Source organism: Eumetopias jubatus, unplaced genomic scaffold, assembly GCF_037043125.1.
Source record: "Eumetopias jubatus isolate StellerSeaLion01/CBP00866 unplaced genomic scaffold, mEumJub1_p1.0 scaffold_3, whole genome shotgun sequence".
NCBI classification, from domain to species: domain Eukaryota; kingdom Metazoa; phylum Chordata; class Mammalia; order Carnivora; family Otariidae; genus Eumetopias; species Eumetopias jubatus.
In genome coordinates, this window is record NW_028274809.1 from 72,479,041 (window position 1) to 72,501,510 (window position 22,470).

Genomic DNA, 22,470 nt, shown 5'->3' on the forward strand with positions numbered 1-22,470 from the left:
CGAGCCAACATCATTGATGGAAAAGGCAGCATGAAGTGTGTGGAGCACTCCATATAGATTCATAGTCTATGCAATTTAAATAGTCTTTATTTAAACTATTGAAGAGAACATCCACCACTCAGATTTTAAGAAACAGAACCATCCTAATTTTATAAAAATGAAACAAATTTTAACCATAATTTCAGTCAGAAAATAAAGAGCTGAATCACTTAACACTTAATAAACTTTTTGTTATACAATATTTAAAACACACACGTATATAGTAAAAAAGAAAACAGTGTAATAAATCCCTTATGTATTCATTACCCAGCTTCAACAAAAAGGAACATGTAGTCACATTTCATCTATACCTTCACCTACTATTTTCTCTGAATTACTAGATTATTTTGAAGCAAGTCTCAGACATCTTATCACTTCAGTAATAAATACTTGAGATGTACCTCTAAATATAGATACTTTAAAAAGACCACATTCACAACATTATCACACCTAAAATATTAAAAGTAAAATTCTTTTTTTAAAAAAAGATTTATTTATTTGAGAGAGAGAGAGAGAGAGAGAGAGAGAGAAGCAGGCTTCCTGCTGAGCAGGGAGCCTGACATGGGGCTTGATCCCAGTACCATGGGATCATGACCTGTGCCGAAGACAGATGCTTAACCGAATGGGGCACCCAGGCTCTCCTAAAAGTAAAATTCTTAATATCAACAAATAACTAGTCAGTATTCAAATTCCCTGTTTTAATTTTTAAAAACAGTTGGTTTGTTTGAATCTAACCAAATCAAGGTCCGCTCGTTATATCTGGTTGCTAGGTCTCTAAACATCTCTTCCTAATGCCTAGTTTCATTCTCCCTCTCTAATTTTTTTTCTCCTGTTTGAAATTATTTCATTTGCCCCACAGACTGGATCTGACTGACGGCATCAGCACACTGTCCTTTTAACATGTTCCCTTGGCTTTGTATTTCCTATGACTAGGTATTTATATTTAGATGACTAGCAATTCTCGGGCAAGAATATATCACAAGTGACATCATGTACTCTCACTGCGTCACATCAGGATAATTTCTGACTGTCTCCCATTTTGTAATATTAACATAAATCAATGGGTTCAGATGCTGTTGATGATGACTGATCTAGATATATTAATTATTTCGTTAGCGGTTGCAAAGGTTCACCCAAGTTTTAACTTCTAGACTTATGTACTACTTCTGTCAGTAATATAATTTCTACCTTTGTATTTATGTTCATAGAAATACAATACTGTTTCACTCACTATTTTCAAATAAGTTTTTACTGGGAAGTATTTTACTAATGCCACTGAGAAAACAGATATAGATCTGTCCTTTGTCCTTCCTAAGCACCTAGGTTCTTGTATCATGGTTGAAAATTTCACTTGAATTTTTTCTGTGGCTCAAATAGCCCCATTGATACTGTAACTAAAGGTGGGGGTAGATCAACCGTTAATTGACTTGCTCTGAAGCAGAGATGACACAACACAGGATCCTAGAATAACTGGCTGTTATTTGTTCTTTTCCAATATAAAAAAAAAGCCAAAAGAAACACACATATATACCGTAAAGACATTCCTCCTTGGATTATAAGAGTCTATTAATGCAAACCAAATGTTATACCTAAACTATGTGATGGTGGTTAAAATGTATAATTCTTTAATATAAAAATTTTTTAGCTGTGAAAATCTGTAGCCTACAGGCTTTTTTCCTCTTCAGCTTTAGAGTGTTTTTCCCCCTATTTAATAGTGGAGTAACACGACAGGAGAATAGAAAAATCCATGCACCAAAGAGATTAGACTGATTTGTTATTAAATAGATTGTGAAGCCTCAGGGAGGATAGCCTTAATAACAATTCAACACTACAAAGTCTGGCAAACTTGTCGGCTGCCTCCCCTCCCCACCCTGGCAGACATGCCATGTTCAGTTTTAGGACAAGCTGATTAACTACTGAAATGCACTGATGGATGGCACTCACTTTTCTATTTCCTTTTCCATACATCATTGGTTTAGACCTAGATATAGTAGTTGTTCTTGGAAGGGTTAAAGAAACATCTCATTACTTTCATCAGTCTTTCTGCTCCATGGTCCTTAACCTGCCAAATGGTAATGAGAATGTGAACTTAACACTAACCTCCTTTTATTTCATCATGGAGATTAAAATGATTAGATAAAGAAATGGTAGACTTCCCCCCCTAAAATAATGAACTTCAGAAAGTACATTAGTGGGAATATGTTTTTCAAGATTGTTTTCTAGAATCTTTAAATTAGTATCTACATGACTTCTTTTAACGTGTCTGTGAACAACCAAGAATATAAATGGTAACCACAGCAGTTTCCATAAAGGAGAGACAAAACAGTAGTAGTAGAGATGGGGCTGGTGGCTAGGGGTTTTATAATTGCCCTTGTATGTTAAGCACCATTTTATACAGATTTGGAGTGGTAGAGTGGATGTGAGTGGGATGCTTAAATCTTCTCAAACCATTTACTGACACCCCAGTGGAAAAACCAATAGAATAACACTATCTTTAGGGGACAATATCATCCTAATAATAAATTCAGATGTACAGTAATAATTAAAACCAAAGCAAACTAAAACACAAAACACCAAAAAGGAAACACTGTTGAACAGTAAAGAAGATAATGGGTATAAAACATCTATTAGCACAGGTGTCTGTTATGGAATACGTGCTCAATGGCTATTGTTCTCTTTCCTATAATATAAAGTATTTTAACCTAAGGATCTGACAATCAAAGACACCCAGGTAGAGCTTCCTGGGATAGAGCTAGGACAATGTAATCTGATCAACATGGAGCTCTTCACAAAATTAAAAATAATAAAATATAAACATATATTTTATGCTGTTACTAAGCATATTTGTCATATTGTTAGTTATACAAAATGGTCCCTTCTGCTAGACTGGAAATTTCCAGGCTTTTACATCTTTTTATCTCTACAATAAAGTAAAGGTATACATATTCACTGAGTGAGTTTAGAGAAGACATCATAAATATTTGCAAAAAAATATGTAAGTAAATGCAAAGTCATGAAATGTTATCTGGAAATAGAAAGTAATGTTAGTATCATCTGTTTGGGCTCTTACCTTCCCTCAACTGCAGATGTGGATAATTAGGTATCTATTATTATATATCATATAGAGGTTGTATCTTCTAAGTACTTGTAATGATACTAAAGGACTTGTATTCTAATAGTAGATTAATATAATGTACTTTCAGTGCTATGATATATTAAGACCTGTACTATTTTAACATATACATCCCAGAGTTATTTCAGTGCAAAAAAAAACTAATGATAGAACCAAAGACAATAAGCCAAATCACTCATTAGAAAAGCAGGCAAAGAGGGGGGAGCCTGGGAGGCTCGGTTGGTTAAGGGTCTAACTCTTGATTTCGACCCAGGTCATGATCTCAGAGTTGTGGGATCGAGCCCTCCACTGGGCTGCACGCTCAGTGTGTGGAGTCTGCTTGTCCCTCTCCCTCTGCTCCTCTCCCTGCTCTCTCTCTCAAATAAAGAAATAAAATCTTAAAAAAATGAAAAGTGGGCAAAGAATATGAATAGGAAATGCAAATGGATCATAAAGACATGAACATACTCAATCCCATTAGTCATCAAGAAAATCCAAAGTAAAATGAGATAACATCAGATTGGTACAATTTAAAGAGCCTACCTAATCTTAAATGTTGGCCAAAAAAAAAGAGTGAGAGAGAGAAAGAAAGACAAAGATGAGAGACACACATACACCCTGGAACTTTAACACATACTGCTTGAGAGTGTACAAGTGTTGCGATACCTCAGAAAGCAATTCAGGAAGATCTGGAAAAATTGAAAATGTACATTTATTATGACCCAAATATTCTACTTATAATGATGTATTTTCCATAATCTTATATGTGTAAACCAAGAGATAGGTTCAAAAATGTTCAGTATTGCATTATTTATAGTATTGAAAAGTAGAAGGAAAATGTTCTTCAATAAGGAAATGGCCATACAGTTGATCATTCCATGAAATATCTATATAACAGCAGTTAAAAACATAAACTAGATCTACACGTACCAACATGGATAGATTCTAAATACTGAGTAGAAAAATACTTAGTGCACAATGATACACACACTATACCATACTAAGTTAAAAAAAGAAACACAAAATATTGGTCAAGGATGTATAATGATATAAAAGCACACAAAGTAAACTGGAAGACTATATACTTGTGGTTAGCTATCGGGAAGAGAGAATGGGGGCAAAGAGGGCTTGAATTGTAAAGAAATTTTAAATAAAAAGCCAATATGATGAATTATCAACAATTTTCAGTTCTGGGATGTGAGTACTTGAGTTTTTGTTGTACTATTCTCTGTGCTTCTTAGTACTTCTAACATTTCTTAAGATGAAGATTTAAAAAAATGAAGATAAAACCCAAATGACAGTAAATACAAGATACATGATTGAAGTAATTATTAATTCCCCATGAAGCAGTAAAGGTAAATTTTTTTTCAGGAAGCACCTTGAAATATACTATGTGGCCTATTTAAATTACTTTATAATCTATCAACACATACACATAGTTAAAAAAGCCTAATGACTAAGAGTGGGGTCTGGTAATATAATTCCTATATTGACTGAATAATTTATCATTGCTTCATATTTTGAGAATAGTAATTATAGAATGTGAACTATGAAAAATTACAGAAAATGAAATAATGTTATTTTAATTAAAATGGCACTTTAAAAGACAATTAAATAATGGCATGATACATATATTTTAGAAGCATGGGCCTCTGAATTTTAAGAAGTATTTTCTTCTTCATTAATTAGAAAATTAATATAGTTGGGCTGCCTTCATATTTAACCAAATACATTAAAATAGTCTCAAGATAATCTGAAACTTTGATGCAAACTATAAACTTGATCTCTTTTTGTGGTTCCTTCTAACCTTATCTCCCGCTTAATATTTTTAAATATTCAATTTAAAAAACAGGTAATTAATTTTGAAATATTTATTTACTATGATTAAAACTTTTTGTTGTATAATGTTATAGGTCCATAAAAGACTATTACTTATGAAAACTACTTGGCTTAAAATCCACATTATACATGGTAACATTCTTAGGTTAAAATAGGTTAGCTTAATGGAATTTTGGTTGAATTACCTTGGGCTCACATGCCCTGCAGAAGACCTAGCTTATACAAGTTTAATTCAAATCAGCAGAGATAGTTGCCACGTGGATTTGTATGTCCCAGATGAAATTGGCTTGTGACTGGAATGGCAATGAGAAGCGGTAATTAAAATGCCTTCTGGAAGAACTGTGCTTAAGTAAACTGCTCGAGATAAATGACTTCTGTAGAGCTGCAGGTCAGCCACAGACTCATTTATGTATCTTTCAGATGCTGTACTCTTTACTGGGTTTACAACAGGAGTTGCATCATAAAAATTCAGTGTTATGAAAATTGCTCATAAGAGCATCCATTTAATAAATATTCACTGCACAGATCCCCAAGAGAGTTTCTGATAGTTACATTCAAATATCAAATAGTTTATTCTTCATTTGGTCTGAATTAGAAACGAAATCAGAGCACTTTTATTTGTTTGACCATTAAGAGAGACACTAGTGACTGAAGACAATACTTAGGAATGGAAATTGGGTGAACTATATTCTGATGAGTATTATAGGACTCCCAAACAGCTTTACCTACTACACACTAAAGTAACTTCACACAGACAACTAGCTCAGCAATAGACAGGGATTCACCATAACAGAAAGCAGATGAGAAAGGAAGAAGGCAAGTTCTTGTGAGGGAGTAGGAGAGTAGGTGGAGAGGCTCAGGAAAACTTCTATCACTCCCTGTGCCTCTCTCTGACCCCCAAACTAAGAATGCCTAAAGCAAACCCCGTGGGATCTTCCCCTCTTAACACCTAGAGACATAGTAGTATTTGACATACAATAGTCAAAAAGTAGAAACAACCCTAATGTCTATTAGCTGGCAAATGAATAAACAAAATGTGGTATTATCCATACAATGGAATAATTATTTAGAAACAAAAAGGGATTTAGTACTGATACAACATGGGTGTTACAAACATGGGTGAACCTTGAAAATCATCATGCTCAATGAAAGAAACCAAGTCACAAAAGGCCATACATTGCCTGATATATAGGAAATGTCCAATGGGCAAATCCACAGAGACAGAAAGTAGATGAACAGTTCTCAGGGGCTGTGGGGAGGGGAGAATTGGAAAGGGGTGCTAATAGGTAGAAGGCTTCTTATAGGGTGATAAAAATGCTCTAAAATGGAACAGTGGTAAGGCTTGAACAAACTCTGTGAATACACTAAAAATATGAATTGCACATTTTAAAAGTATGCATTTTATGGTATGTGAAATATATCTCAATAAAACTATTATTTTAAAAACTCAGGTTTTGCTGGTGAGAGCTCTGGAGGCCAAAGGGACAGAACTTTTTATCAAGCCTCCTCCTGAAGTGGTACATTAGAAGAGCAATAAACTGTCAAGGCACAAACATTCAATCTTTTCAAAGACTCTTCATTTTTAAAGAATGTATCATTTGAGGAGGTTTACTTCACAATGACTTAAAAATATTCGCTGAAGAAAAGACTTGAACCATGAAAAAGCCTTTTCTGCTGTCAGCCTAAAACACTTTTAGAATTTTTAATAGTATCAATGGAAGCCTGATGGGCACTAGCAGATGACCCAATAAAGTGTAAAAAAATATCTGAATGGCAGTGGAGAATCAAATCTTTTCATTAAAAAATAACACAGTTCTTTTCTTAAGTGGCGATAAGAAGGCTATTTGTCAAGATTGTACGACCTTTTTGAAACCATAAAGAATTCTATTTTAGCAGGGCTTTAAACTAACTGAAAGGGAGAGAGAATCTTGGGAAGAGTGTGAAGTTATTTAATTTCAATATTGCCACCCATTCTCCCCCTCATTCAGTTGATATGGACAGGATTTTTCTCAGTCTAGAGTAACTTCCTAACATCAGTAGCAGCCAGTTAAAGGACAGACAATGTGAAGGGACAAACTGTTTCCAAATGGGGTCATCAAAGTTTAAGACAATGTATAAAAATCAAAATGAAAACTTAAAACTGTACTTTGATTCCAAAAGTTGCCATTAATGTTTCCTACAATTATTAAAAGGTCCATTTTTTAAGAATCTTTTTTTTGACTCAATATGAATGAAAATTTAGTGTTCCATTTTAATAAGTGGACAAACTATGATTTACAAGATAAAATTCGTGGAACCAACTTATGTACCCTAAAGAAAGAAACTTTTTCTTTTACCGTCTACAACTTGTCGAGAAGTAACTTTGTTTCTGGACAATGAATGGCAAGATTCCAAGTCTGCAATCAGGGATAGTTTTGGAATTCTGTACAATAAAATCTCAGAAATAGTTTCTTGAAGTTGAAGTTGATCATATTTTCATTTACTGACTTTTCAGTTCCAATTCCATTTTCTTCTCCTTGCACAGTTTTGTTACCCAACAAGTTGAACCACTCAAGCAATTTCTCTGCTTACATGAAACACGACGCACAGGCCACACCTTGGATACTTGAAGGCTGAATCTGCCTTGGAGTATTTCCCCTGGCCAAGTCTTCCTCCCACGCTGTGCCGCCGCCTGCCACTGGAAGGCTGTAATGATCTCTAGCCGCTGCTGAATTAGCAGCCCTAGGTCACTGGTTCAGCCTCAAGGTTTTTTTTTTTTTTTTTTTTAAGATTTTATTTATTTATTTGAGAGAGAGAGAGAAAGCACAGAGGGAGAGTGTGAGGGAGAAGCAGGCTCCCCGCTGAGCAGAGAGCCCCATGCGGGGCTCAATCCAGGACCCTGGGATCATGACCTGAGCTGAAGGCAGACGCTTAACTGACTGAGCCACCCAGGCGCCCCTCAGCCTCAAGTTTTTTGTCCCACTGGGAATTCCTCAGGCAAGTGGGAGCCATTAAAAGTTAGGCCTGGCATGTCAAAGTGGGACTTTAGGAACAAGACACAAGGGTAGCCAGGGGGAATGACCTTAAACTTAAATTAAAAAAAAAAAAATTGAAGAGAATGAAGTTCAGCAAACACTTAAAAGTGGTTGCCTCTTTTTTGGGGTTAGTGGAAATGTTCTTTGTGGTGGTGGTTATACAACCACATGCCAAAAATATCAAAAATCATAAAACTGTATGTTACAAAGGGTGAATTTTACTCTAAGTAAATTACACTTCAATAAGCGTGACTTGAAAATAAAATGGTTGTCTCTGAATGGTAGAATTATGGGTTTTACTCTATACTTTTTTGAATTATACAAGTTGTCTGAAATGAGCATTATTTAACTCCACAGTCAGTAAAAAAACAAAATAAAACCCAAACCCCAAAACAGAGGAAGAATACTGCTCTGGCCACCCCTGTCCCTTCCTTTGCCCTTGGGAGCGGAGGTGGGCAGGGGAAATCCTGGGGTGAGGAGCTGGACCCCTCACTGTGGGCTACCGGGACCTTTTACTGTCATCTTATCCCCCAGTGGAATCTAACCTAGACTAATGTCAGAAAGAAACCCCATTGATGATGCTGTGACGAGAAAAAGAATACATTCCATGCTCATCAAAATTTGAATTTGAAGGTTGTTGCTTAACCCATGGGAGGCAAGAGGTTGAAAGAGCAAACTTCCCTCTGAGTTAACTGTGCTGAGATTCTCCTGAGATGAGCTGTACACACCTCAGCATCCCATGAGGGCCATGTCCCTTGTCAGGGCACACACAGCAGGTAGCTGCACAGTGGCCTGTGACACAGGACCTGTTGTTACCCATGACCGTAAAAAGCATGGCAGACAGAAACAGTCATTGTGGCATGCTGCCTGACTGGGGGGCCTGAAATTAACCCATCCATCTGATGATATGCTAAATACCATCTTTGAGTCAAACCGGAGTGTCAAATTTGGCCTCCTGGAGAATTACATCCAGGTAAGGTGCTATTCTATCTATTTATAGTCCATTTAGCAGTATAAGAAAGAAACCTATGAGCCTGATTTCATACAGAGAGAGACGACCAAGGATGCTGTTTGCCACATCACAAGTGGTCTCTCAGTGGCGACTCACAGGAGAAAGCACTCAAGTCTTGGCCCCAGGAATGGCAGATTTTCCTGAGCAACCTGGTTTGGTTTTATCCAACAGACATTTTGAATATAATTCATTCATGTTTCTCTCTTTAGGATGGGTACTAGGTCACTCAGAGCCAAAGTGGCTCCCTACTTTTAGCAAATGCAGGGAATGTTAGCAACATACATGTTTATACTATCTTACCTTGGTTTCATCTTATTTTTCTCATCATTATCTTCCATTTGCTCTCACTTCCTCACTCCATTTTTGATTTTTGTATTTTTAAAAGAGGTTTCAAATACTTTTGGAATGAGGCAAAATATTAAATACATACATAACTATAGTATGCTCAAAACAAATGAAGAAAAGTGGTGTCTTCTCTATCAATTGATCCCATGAAGTGAATATTAAATATATAAAGAACTATACTGTAGTCATTATAAATGGAGAAAAGTTGTGATTTCCTTATTAAGTATTTCCATAGCCTACCTTCGATGAGGGGAAATATTAAATACATAGGTAACTAAAGTATACTTGGCACAAAGCACACAGGCTGTAACTTCTCTATTAACTAATCTCATAACTCACTTTCAGGCTTTTTGAAGTCACAATGATTATTTTTGGCTTAACATATCATCTTAGGACATAAGCACCATCAATTCCAGATTAAGGATCATTATATGTTGATATTGCTTGGGTTATTAGAGCTTTTTTGGAGTAAATAAAGCAAATGAGAAATCGTATCAGAAACGGGGTTATTAACCTTGTTTAGAACTAGATTTCCAAGAGGGCATTAATAAAGAAACTAAGCGATTACTTTAATCATTAAGATTTTAAAATGATTTTTAATGATTTCTGTTTTTTAAGTTCGCAACAAGGCATACTGCAAATAAATGGCAGTTCACTTTTCAGGATACTGTTCCTAAATAAAAATAAGCAGAGGTTCAGTTTCTCCACCTAGAAAATGAGAACATCTCATGGCATGGGTTAAAAATTCATCATTGGTACTACAAGTGTGAGGGAACCAAACTGCTCAGTTTTAGAGCCACTCCTTTGGGAGAGGGCTCCATGGTATATTATTCATCACAATAAAAGAATCCTTTACTAAATAAGACCTCATGCCACTGCCTCCTTCTTCTTACTCAAAGGGTAAGGCCAATAACAGAAAATACTTTGAACAACAGAAAAAGTACAGAAAAATATACTTTTCATTTCCCTTTGTGTTATTATAACACCATCTTTGGACTAGGAAACCTAAGAAAACCTTACAGGTCACCTTACCAATGCTGACAGAGGATCTAAATAAAACAATATGAAAGATAACTAGTTATCAATCCCCTGTTTTGCTGGCTAAACTCAATTCATGTAAGAACAACCTGAATCCAAAGGAAGCTTCATGGCCATCAGTAGTGGTCCCACTTTTAATTTCCTTTGAGAACATCAGCAATGGCTAACAAGAAAGAGGCCTTGGGTCTGAGAGCTAATTTCTGTTTTTCTTTATCTTTAGATTCTTGTTCTGAGAGTGACAGTTGGTGGGGACCGGAAGACACAGAGGGGTCTCTCAAGTGACAAAAACCTATGCTCCCTCACTAACATTGCTTTCTAACGGGCTCCTTGCTAGTGTGGAAAGCGGGTGGTCACAGAGCACAGTAAGTGTGTCAATGGTCTTCTTGTGGCCCACCGAAAAGCACACTGAAAGAGGGTAGATATGAGAAAGGGCGGGCAGCAACCCACAGGTGCCAAGTAGATAACCTCATGGTGGAGCACCCTTACTTGATAAGCTTAAAACACGAGGCTTTGCTGAGGTTCATGATTCGTCCAATGAGCATGTGTCTGGATGCCTGCCTGCTGAGCACCAGGCACTGTGCCAGGGCTGTGGGGGTGGGGTGGGCCTTACCACCTCATAGAGAGTTGACAAAGGCACAAACAGCTATGAGCTCAGATGAAGAGAGATCACCTTCACAGAGAAACTTGGGAAAGGCTGTAAGGAAGGGTTAGCATTATGTTGGGGGCATCAAGAATACATGAGAATCCAGTGTGAGATGTGTGTAGGACAATCAAAACGGATCATTTATGATTCTAATCAGTGTTCACTGAATGTCAAAACCAGCCTTTCTCATAACCCTAAGATTCCGTAACAGATTTCCTGGCCTGCTGCCTGGTCTCTTTTCATTCTGACCTATGCACTACACTACCAGGACAACTACCTCCAAAAACAACTTTCAACAGGTCTCCTTTAAGACCTAATGAAGGTTACTTATCATCACCTTGGTTCCCAGTTCTCCAATCAGATGCCAGCTTTACCCTTCCAACCTCCTAAGTCATTAGGCCCTTTTAGGACACATCCTTGGTGCTCCAATACAAACACAGTGGGGAATCCTATATACCTCTGTGCGTGCTTTCCCCCTTTCTCTGGTCAACCCAACTTCCCCTTCTGCAGAATCCATTCATTCACCCAAAAGTCACTGACGGAGCCCAGTGACACGCTACACACCACACTAGGCACTGAGATCAAGAGACAAAACACCAAAATCACTCAGAGTAAATATTATAACATGTATTTTTGCTAACATTTTAAACAAACCTATGGAATTAGCTAATTCAACTATGTAACCTTAAAATTATTTAATATTTTAAAACTTACGGCGCAGAAAATAATCTAAGAGCCGGCGCAGAAAATAATCTAAGAGCCATGCACATATCAACCACCATCCTCATTTAAACAAATGTTAATATTGTGTCATGTTTACTCTAGATGTCAAATTTTAAATAACATGTTACAGATTTGGCTAAGGCCTAATTTCTGATAGCTTCCTCCTCCATTCCTTCCTAGAGGTACCACTATCTTAAATTGGTGTCAGTCCAAAATGTTTTTTATACTTTTACTACACATACATACATTCATGAACAATATCGAACACTGCTTAAATATTATATAGTGCTGCTGCATATATTTTTAATATGTTCATAGTGATATCCTCCTACATCTATTCTTCTACAATTTGTGGTTTTCACTCAGAAGTCTGTTTTGCAAAGATGTTCATGTTCATACATGTAACGTAATTACTTCATTTTAACTGTTCTTGAGTCCACTTATCCACAGTTCATTTCCCATTTCCATCCTGATGATAATTATGTTCTTTCTCATATCTTACTTTTGCAAATAATGCTATAATGAACATCCTTGTACCTGCCATATTGTGCACACCTGTCATACTTTCTCCAAGGATAGCACGTTCTTCAAGTTTTAAATCATACCCTTCTTTCAGCTGATTCTCACTTATTGTTGGGTGTTTTTGAGTCAAGTTTTAGAATATCTGATTGTGAGCTCATCTTTAGTGATGCCAGTTTCTCAGCTGGTGATTCTGAACAACGTGAAGAATTACATTTGGGCTCCAAATCCACATGTGGTACGAGCTTGGGAGTTTACCATGGGTGCAGCCCTTTGAGGGTCATAGCTTAATACAGCAATCTTAAGTACACATGCACCATCTTGAACATATACAAGGCCTCATTCTTGGGTCCCTGTATGGGTATTAAATCTAAGACTCTAGTGCTTTTGAAGGGGATGGGTTGACTGTCCCTAGGTCTCCTGCAGAGGTAGCTCAAATGCTTCTGGCTCTGGCTTTCAGTTTCCTTCCTATTTCTAGTATCTGGGGGTTTTCCTTTCTATTTTGCCATTTTCTCAATGTATTGACTTGCTTTATTGATATATCAAGTATTTCTATGGGTTTATCAAGAGAATTTCTATGTTAGTTTAATTAGCTAAGTTGCCAGAATAAAAGTCCTAACTGAATTTGTTAAATGTTGAATTAAATTTTCTATGTATAAAATTATGTATTTTTAAATCTGTGGGTCTATGTCTTTGGAAAAATATACAATACCATATTATTGAGTTTGTGAATTGTTCTTTTTGGTGCTAAAGGTACAGATAGCTTTTTAAAAATATTGAAAAAAAATACTGAATAGAATTAAAATTAATTTTAACAATTTTAACTTCCTTTATAAATTTATTTCATTGAGTAACTACAAAACCAGAGTTAGAAATACTTGATTTACAATTTTACTCCTTGCATGTAATTTCCCTTCCAAAAAAACCCCCCAAAAACTGCGTGGATAACTAAAAAATGATCACATAATTTAATATTTATGTTTTAAAAGTTTTATTAATCTTATTTGTATACTTTATGCCTTACTAAACATACCAATATGCACAACTCTTACGGGTCAGAGATGAAAAAATTCACGAGAACACAACTTATCAGCCTAATGTTCTTAAATCCATAGCAATAATTAGCCAGAATGGAGGAACTACAGAGAGCACTCTATTCACTAAGAAGGCTTTCTTGGCTAAGAGTAATAGATGATACTGACAAGTAGAACAATAACTATGTTAGAAATAACTAAAGAGACAAGTTACTGTTGGTACATACCTACATAGGAGTAAAGAAACCAAGCTTCAAATTGCAAGCAATAGAAGTTATTTTATGGTAGGCTTTACTAGAATATGTACTTAACAAGAAAGAAATCCACAAATAGGGTAAGTAGTGATTTCACCATTTGGTGCTTATGGCACTAATTTTTTATAATAATGATGTTTTTAAATAGCTTATGAGGCTATTTAAACACAAAACAATAATTCTGATTAAACATGGCTTTTTTCAGTAATATATTGGTTTACAATTTATTATGTGAATACACTAAATTATTTCATCTAGTAATTATTTTGTATGGTGGATTGACAGAGTTCTAGAAAAACTCAAGGTCAAATGAAAACATTTTTAAAAGCTACTTAAATGTTATCATTTAGAAATATTTCTTAGTTAAAAAAATCAATATCAGGTTTTCAAACTCAATTAGCTTTGCCAAATAATTAGTAATTAACTGTGAAAAACATCCATTAACTGTGTCTACATATAAGAAATCAAACTTCTAAAGGTAGCGTACAGAAACTTACCAATGCCATATAAAACACTTCAAGCACAGGACTGAAGGGTAATCAATATTGCAAGAGGCTTCTCAAATTAGAATAAATTGACAGTTTTGGTGTCCAATTCAGAAAGGCAAGTTAACAGTGACAACACTAAGAGAATCATTTGCTGCATCCAGGACAACTTAATAAGGCATGGAACTTGAAGGTATGTAAGAAGATAGAGCCGTTGGCCCTGTACCTGGTGCTGGCGATACTTGGGGATTCTGCTCCAAGCCTACATCTCTCTAGCTGACTGGCAACGATCTGCCTTTCCACTTCCAGTTCTCGGGTGAGTCGTTGAAACTGAAGCTCCTGTGATTCAAGGAAATAAAAGGCATATAAGGCGCCAAGACAGATATATATGTGAATGCATGTCACAGGAAACACAGGAACATACCCAAAACATAGCATTATATCTAGTGTGGCTTCGTGAAATTAAAAAGTTTTGGGTGGAATTGTGGGCCTAGATAACCTACTGATTTGTACTTTTTTCAAACTGAAAGGCACTCGAATATTAGCTTTGTTTGGGATGGGAAACGTAGATATTTATTTGCTTTTCTGTCTGTTTTTCTAATTGAGGTTTGCAAACAGTACTTCTGCTACAGTGCTCTATTAAATATAAGGTCTGCAGAGTCCTTGATATGTCTACATCAGGTGCCCACCATCCAATGTAAGCTCTACAGCCTTAGGAGCTAACTTTTTTTGTCCTTCATACTGTATTGAAAAAATGTAAATTCCCATGAGCATCACTTTAACATGTTTGATACAGAGCCTTTAATTGTTGAGGAAAAAAAAATCATTCCAACTCTACAGAAAAAGTCTTGCTATGTTTATCTGCAATATAAGCAATAAAATTTTTCTATTGTTATGAAATAACATGTTCATTGTTCATGTGTCACTGTGTGAAGGGAAGAAAAAAATAAAGTCTGAGCCACAATATAGAATTTAAAATTGTATTTAAAAGCTGGGAAGATTGTTTAAAGAAATGATCTTATTCATTGTATGCCGCATTATGAAGGCAAGGAAGTTCTTTCATAGGAGAAGAGGCTTTAACTTCATTTGTACTTATCTCATTGTTACCTTGACAAGATTCTAATAAATAGGAAGGATGCTATGCTATAAAACATCTATAGATCAAATCAAGTATACTCCAAAGGCTTTAAGCCACAAATAACACCTCAAGCTCCCCTGTGCCATATTATCTCCTTGCAAGTCTACTCAAAGCAAATGCCGAACTGTAAGTAGTTTAATTGGACAATGACTGCTAGTTCAAAATACCAGTCTATGAACCCTAAACCTAGAAACTAATCAGAAATAAAACTACCTTAAAAATTATTTATGACGATATATACATATTTGTTTGCCATGCAAAAACTTAAAACAATTTAATTGAAGTGTATTAGCTCCCTGTGGAATCAGGCAAACATGCTATTACTCACAGCATAGGCTTTGTAAATTCTCCAAACTATTCTTAGAATAATTTTTAAGATACAGTCCCTGAACTCCTTACTGCTTTCTGATACGGAGAATACTTTTCTAATGAGCCCAGCTGGTGTGGGTATATAGGACATGGCCTGAATGAATAATAGTTGGCTCAAAAATGTTGTACAATATGATCAAAGTGGGACGCTTCCGACCTCTGCTGAACATTTCCTAGACCTCTGTTCTTAATAAATGTTCAGCAAGGACAGACCAGAGAGATAATAACTGTACAACATTCAGTATCAGGCTAAGACAATTGATTTTAAGGGCAAATAGTCTTATGTTTATCTCACATTTGGTCTTACTTTGCTCTTAAACAACATCCAATTTCTTGTGACATACTTCCATTCTTTCAGTTATTTTACTCAACTGTTTGTTATACACTCTTATCCCAGAAGACCAGTTGCTTGTATCAAGCTGGGCCAGAAAAGGACCATCTGTGAATCCAAAAATATCCTCACAGCCGTCACATTACCTTTGTGTTCTGAGTTCAGTGGCTACTAGGGATGGAGGGCTGCTGTGTTTTCTTCATTTGGCGATGGCCAAAAGTTACCAGGGTAGGATTAAAGTATGTTTCAAATTAGTACAGAAAAAAATTTTCATTCATACAAAAAAATTCCATTTCAGTGGATTTTTATCATGTTGGTGGCTGCCTATGACATTTTGAGCATCCTCTCAAGGAAATGGTTGGGAAATTTCCCACTTGAAGGCAGAAGTTGGAACTTACTGTCCCATAATTCCTTCCCTCAGAAGCAGAGATACGGTGACTGGCTCTGCCAAGAAGATGTCAGACTGTGGACTCAGGTTCTAAAACTAAGACTCTGACATCAGAACACGAAGTTTACTTTCTTTCACCTTCTTGCTGCAATCCCTGCAACAGGCATCAAGGTCAAGTTCCTAATACAGAAATGACCTCCACGCAAACTGCTATGTTGACGCTTGGCGGCAGCGTTGGTGGTTTCTTTACCCAATTTTGTGGCACAGATTTAGACACTGTTTCTGGAAGTTGAACCTCATAGCTTGTTCTCCAGCCCTTGTTACATGCTACAAATGTGGGAATTCACAAATACTTGCTTAATAATACCTTTTTCTACATAACTAGCCATGTCAGTCAACTAGAAATCTTGATTGAAGCACCTATAGAAACCATTTATGGCAGTCGAGTTGCTAGGAGAATCAATGTACCCATGATGTAGCTACAGTTTTCATTTAAAAATTGGGTAATTACTTCAACATTCATACAGACTGAGTAAAGTCCGCATTATATCACTACTGGCCATGGACCTAAAATATTGAACATCACCAGCTACTTTTATAAAAATAATTCTGCCCATTATTTGCTCACACTTCTCATAAGCAGGATGTCATTAAAGCACTGAAAGCAGAATATCAGGAAGACATAAAGCAGGGAATTTGTAAAGGTTACCTAATACCTGTGAATATTTACAAGGAAAACATATGTATACTTTGTTGCAAAATCATAAATATTACACCTACAAAACATAACTAGAACACCCATTTGGGACTAGCACCAAGATGGGTGAGCAGGATATAAATATTTGACAATTCTGTCTCTACCAGCTTCTTAGATTGCCTGATGAGGAAGACAGTATTACATGGTCACACAAAAACACACCTAATCATTTCTAAAATAATGCTCATTAAGATGATTACACAGAGATACCACCTATAAATTTAAAATTTATATTTTACCACACACTCTGGTTCAACCTTACATTGTAAAGGCTAATCCTTAAATCAGCATCCAAAACTGGGCATCTGAATTATAAGGGGACCCTATATTTGTTCTCCTTTGTGAAGACAAGGAAAACAATGTTAAAAGCATTTGCCAATGATTTAGCATATGACAATTTCCTCTTAAATTCTGGCATACAAGACCATAAACAAACTTAGAAAGTCAAGGCTACTAATATGCTATAAAATGGAGTCTGTTCACATGTGTTTGAAAGCTTTTTTTTATGTTTACCTCATCTCTCTCAGGTAAATACACTTGTAAATATTTTCTGACAGTGAGCCAAAGGAACAGAAGGAAAAAAACTTCATTTTCATGCTTTATATGGTGGACAGAGCTGGGCAGGAAGCCCAAGGAAGGACTTGCTGCCCAGTTATCAGCCACCTCAGGGGCGCCTCAGAGGCAGAGAACAGCCTGGCTCAAGGGCACGCCCTCTGGGCAGGCTGCAGCCAGCCACTGATTGAGGTGGGTGTACAAAGGCAAGGCCCAGATTTCCTCCAGAGCTCCCTGTGGGCTGGGCCAGCCTGCAGAGCATTTGAACGTCTCCTCTACTCAATCCTGCTTTTCCTTCCCCCCTCCTCCACAAGTGTCTATCTGTAATAAATACTCTGCACCCAAAATTCCACCTCACCCATCCTAAGACAGTATTGTTTTTTGGCCCCCTTTTATATAAAGAGAGAAATTTTCTCTCTTGATTTTTAAATACCATGAGATACTTTGAATGCACAGAAAAAGTATGGATAATAACACAATGAGCTTTGGAGAACCTGACCCAGCAATAGCAAATCTTAATGTTTTGCTACATTTGCTTCAGGTTTTTTGAGAAATAAAATATTACAGATATATTGAAATACCCTAGTTTCTCTCTCATGGACCCTATTCTCTCCCTCCCTCTTCAGAAGAAACCACTAACCTGAATTTGGTATTTAATATTCATGTGAATACTTTATAATTACTACTCCATATTTCCAGATCCATAGATGACTTATAGTATTGTCTTGCATGTTCACATAATTTACATCAGTGGTAATACTGTGCAGACTTGTGCAGATTGCTTTAATTATGATTTTGAGATATATCAATATCAGTAGACACAGAACTCATTTATTTTCCTTTCTCAGCAGTATTCTATTGCACAGCTAGAGCGCTTGAACATATGTATTTATATGTTCTCAACATGATGAATCCTTGGGTTGTTTCCAATTGTGTGCAATTATAAGCCTGCTGCCACATAAGCATCATTGTACTTGTGCACGTGTGCCTGACTTTTCCACAGTAGAGACCTAGAAATGGAATTGCTGGGCTGAAGGTAATGCACATCTTTACTGGATAATGATTGTCACAATTATTTTCCCAAGTAGTTGTACCAATTTATATTCCAGTCAGCAGTATATGACAGCGTTCCAGTTTCTCCACATTCTCATGGACATCAATTTGCATTTGGGGGCTTAAATCCCCACTTCCTTTTTTGGTAATCTGATAAATATGGGAAGCTACCATGCATTTGTTTTAATTTGTATTTCCCTGATAACCGACATCTTTTCGTATGTTTATTGGTCATTTAGGTTTTTGAAAATCATAGGTATCCTAAATTCTCACATGTGTGAGAATGTTTCCCTATTTCCAGCACCCAGGCTTGTCCTCTTCTGTGGAGCAAGTTTCTTATTACCCTTACACTAATGTAGTTTTGTAAAATTTTAGCTTTGGGCAAGGGATTTCCTGTTAGACTCCCCACCTTGGGCAGCCCTCAAATGGCAGGTAGCATGTCGCTGTCAAACGGCACGCTCAAGATCACCTAGGTTTGGCAGGTACCTTCAAGGTGAAAGCCAGGTTTACTTAGTGCTTACTTAGTTTAAGAGTCTCACTTTCATTTCAGTTTTGGTTTCTGTGAATTCTTTACTTTCCAGCTTAGCCCTGCTTTAAAAAAAACAAGAAACAAAAAACAATGCAAAACATTTTACTCACCATATTTAGTTTCCTTCAAGTAAAGGACTGGCTAGGGTATGTCAGAAATTAGAGTCTTAACAGATTTTTCATATTTTCTCTTAGCTACTCTGAGGTATATTCAGAGGAAGTTTCTCAGTATTATTTTCAACTCACTATTTCTCTATGTGCCCTGAGATTTTACTTGTTTTCCAATGACAATATTTTCCGTTTCTGAGACTTCTAGTTAGTTCTTTAAATACATATCCACCTGTTCCTGCTGCTCACTGGCAGTGAAATCTCTGTCTTATTCCCTTCTTATTTAGATTTACCTAAACTCCCAGGCACCTCAGTCCTCAATGAGGCCTTGAATTGGTGATTCAGTGTTCCTTTCAAACAAACACTGTGGATCCTGCACATCTAGTCAGAGGCTATTGTCTACTTCCTCTGGTTTCCAGAAGCCCCAAGAAGCTTTTAGCATTAGGTACTTCCACTCTCATCTTCTTTAATAAGCAGGAAGAGCTCCACCTTAGCTTCAAGGACTCTGTTTTGGGCACTGAAAATAGAGCATAGCTTATTCTCCTGTGGCCTCCTAGTCTCTCTCAAACCCTTCTTAAGTCCTCACTGACGGCCAGTAGTGACATTATCTCCTGACCCTTTTCAACTGTGCCCTATGGAAGCCTCACTCCAGTTTGCAAATTCTCTCCTTATAAACTCTTCATTATTTACTCAGAATATTCTCCACCGCTGGGTTACTAAGACTCGAAAGGTTTTAAGTGAAATGTAGTTTCCTGAAAATATTGTTTTTTCTGCCGCTTTCTCTCTGGTGAAGACTATACATTCTTCACAGCCCATACCTGAAGTACCAGAAAGTTCTGCCTCCTCACTATCTCTACTTATTAGCATAAAGTTGTTTATAATATTCCTCATTGTCGTCATGCCAGATGGGATCTGGAATCACATTCCCTCTTACATTCCTGATGTTAGTATGCTGTGTTTTTTCCTTAACTGAAAAAAACCATTATTCTTCTAAATATGTGTAAAAGCTCATTGTGCTTTGCGGCCCATGCAGTCCAACCACAGTTACCCACTTGCATCACTATTATCTATTTTCTTCTAGTTATTCTGATTTACTGCTTCAGGAGCAGCTACCATAGTTACTCCTGCTGTGATGATGACAATTAAGAAAGAGCAGTGGGCATCATAGCAGGCCATGAGCGATGATATCCCACTTCCTTCCTGTCCCCACACTCAACTAATCTTCAGTTCTCTTCCAGATTTAGTGCAGGGAGTGGCCCTTTCCTGTCTACGGCTAGCCTCTCCACACCCTCTGGCCTCCTCTAGGGTTTTGCTTCTTTTTCCTGACTCTTGAGTGCTTCCTCTCAGTGTAAGGCACAAATGTTTCTCATCAGAGAGCACCTTCTCGACCTCAGGACTCCTCAATCTCTGCTTCCTTCCCCTGTGACCTGTACTATCTTTTGCCCAATATTTTTCTTTAAATTGACTCGTTCTGAAAACACAGTGTCTTGGGTATTAAAATAATTAAAATCCTGGCTTCTAAAGCTTTTTATAATTTTCTTAATATAAATTAAAATACACAAAAATTTTTAGAGGTGCATCTGTGTACTGAAAATCACTTCACACCAGCAGACCATGTACAACACACCACGGGTCAACATGCCCTTCCATGCCTATAACTCTCAGCAGGAAGTACTGAACACTGGTTATACTGAAAGAAGAAAACGGACATGGTCATTATGTGGTGCCATCAGTGGTGAAGCAAGAAAGCATTTTTATTTCAATCACTTTTGCTTAAAAATCTTCCAAAAAATAATTTACTTTTCTGCCTTGGTATGCTGAAAGAAAGTTTTATATCACTAAGAGACTAATTATCACCAAATAATATGTTAGATTTTTAAAGTATATAGGTTTGTGCTGAATAGGTCCTGCTCTCAGGATATACCAGAGCATTTTTTTCCTCTTTCTCATCTTCAAAATATGAGCAAATTATGGTCATGATCATACCTTTGAGGATCTTGAGCTAGGCCTAGGGAACTATTTTAAAAGTGATTATTTAAGAACAAATAAGAAATCCTCAAAAACATCCTAAATGCTGTTCTTTAATCTAGGCTGGTACTAAAAGCAAAGGAACCACATTTTCAAAGGACCCTTGAACTTCTCAGCCTCCAAATAACTAGTCAGGAAGGTAGAGGAGATTAAATGTCCTGACTTTCTATCACAGTTTAATAACTGACAAATCATTAGAAGGTCTATTTGGAAGTCCCTAATTCGTACATAATTAATTATTAACAAAGGGAATTAGCCAGTACAAGGGAGATGGACATGATATTCCTTGTACTGGCTAATTCCCTTTGTTAAAAGGAAATTCAAAATCAAAAAGGCTTAAACAACTAACACTGCCTTTCTCAAACTGTGTTATGAGAACATCAGTGTCCCATAAAATATGCCTTGAAAGGAAGGGGTTCCAGGTCGACAAGGTTTGGGAAATGCTGCCCAGAAGATTCCAAATCTTGGAGACTGATGGCAACACTAGCGTTTTAAAAGTTCTGAGAAGTTTACCAATAGGAAATCAGCTTACCTTTGTATAACCTAGCGATTCTTTGATTTACCGAGACCAAGCACACTTTTTCTTTTTCAAGGAACAACTATTAAAGTCTCAAGAAAACAATACCGTCTTGCAGAACACAACTTAGGCAATATTGAAAAATAAAGCTCATTTATTGTAATAAATTTTATCTTGAAGTAATAAATTTTATACACTGGAAAACAAAATTTTAATTACTTTTGTCCAGACAGAATATTTACAGAAGGCAGGACACCACAAAGGGTTAACCTTCAAATGGAAACTGCTGACCTCATCCCACTCTGAAGATATGAAGGGTACATCTGATTAGGACACCTCTGCTGGACTGCGCCCTACACTATGCCCATTGCTTCTGACATTACAGATCTTGTTTAAGATAAAAGAAAAATACAAGATATAATCACTAGTCTGATTTTTTGTTACACTAGCTAACATTCCAACAAGGATGAGCAACAGTAAGATCTTTATTGTTTTATCCTACCAAATCACACAAGATTATACCAGGTTCTAGCTTCGGTACCTTATCCTTCAGTTTTAATGAAGCAGAGAGAAAACAGCAAAGTTTACTTCTAAATTTTTATTCTAAAGCTCAGGCTCGTATCTGTAACACTGTCAACAAAGCT

The 22,470-nt window shown here is 36.6% G+C and overlaps 1 protein-coding gene across 6 annotated transcripts in view; it reads right to left on the bottom strand.

Moving 5' to 3' along the window:
• PKP4 (plakophilin 4) overlaps positions 1 to 22,470 on the bottom strand; it is a 231,665-nt gene that overhangs the window by 90,445 nt on the left and 118,750 nt on the right. For all 6 annotated transcript variants that reach the window (XM_088021694.1, XM_088021693.1, XM_088021695.1 and 3 more), the window contains exon 3: positions 14,284 to 14,396. In XM_088021694.1, the coding sequence (XP_087877820.1) occupies positions 14,284 to 14,396 (113 nt within the window). The remainder of the gene's footprint in view (positions 1 to 14,283; positions 14,397 to 22,470) is intronic.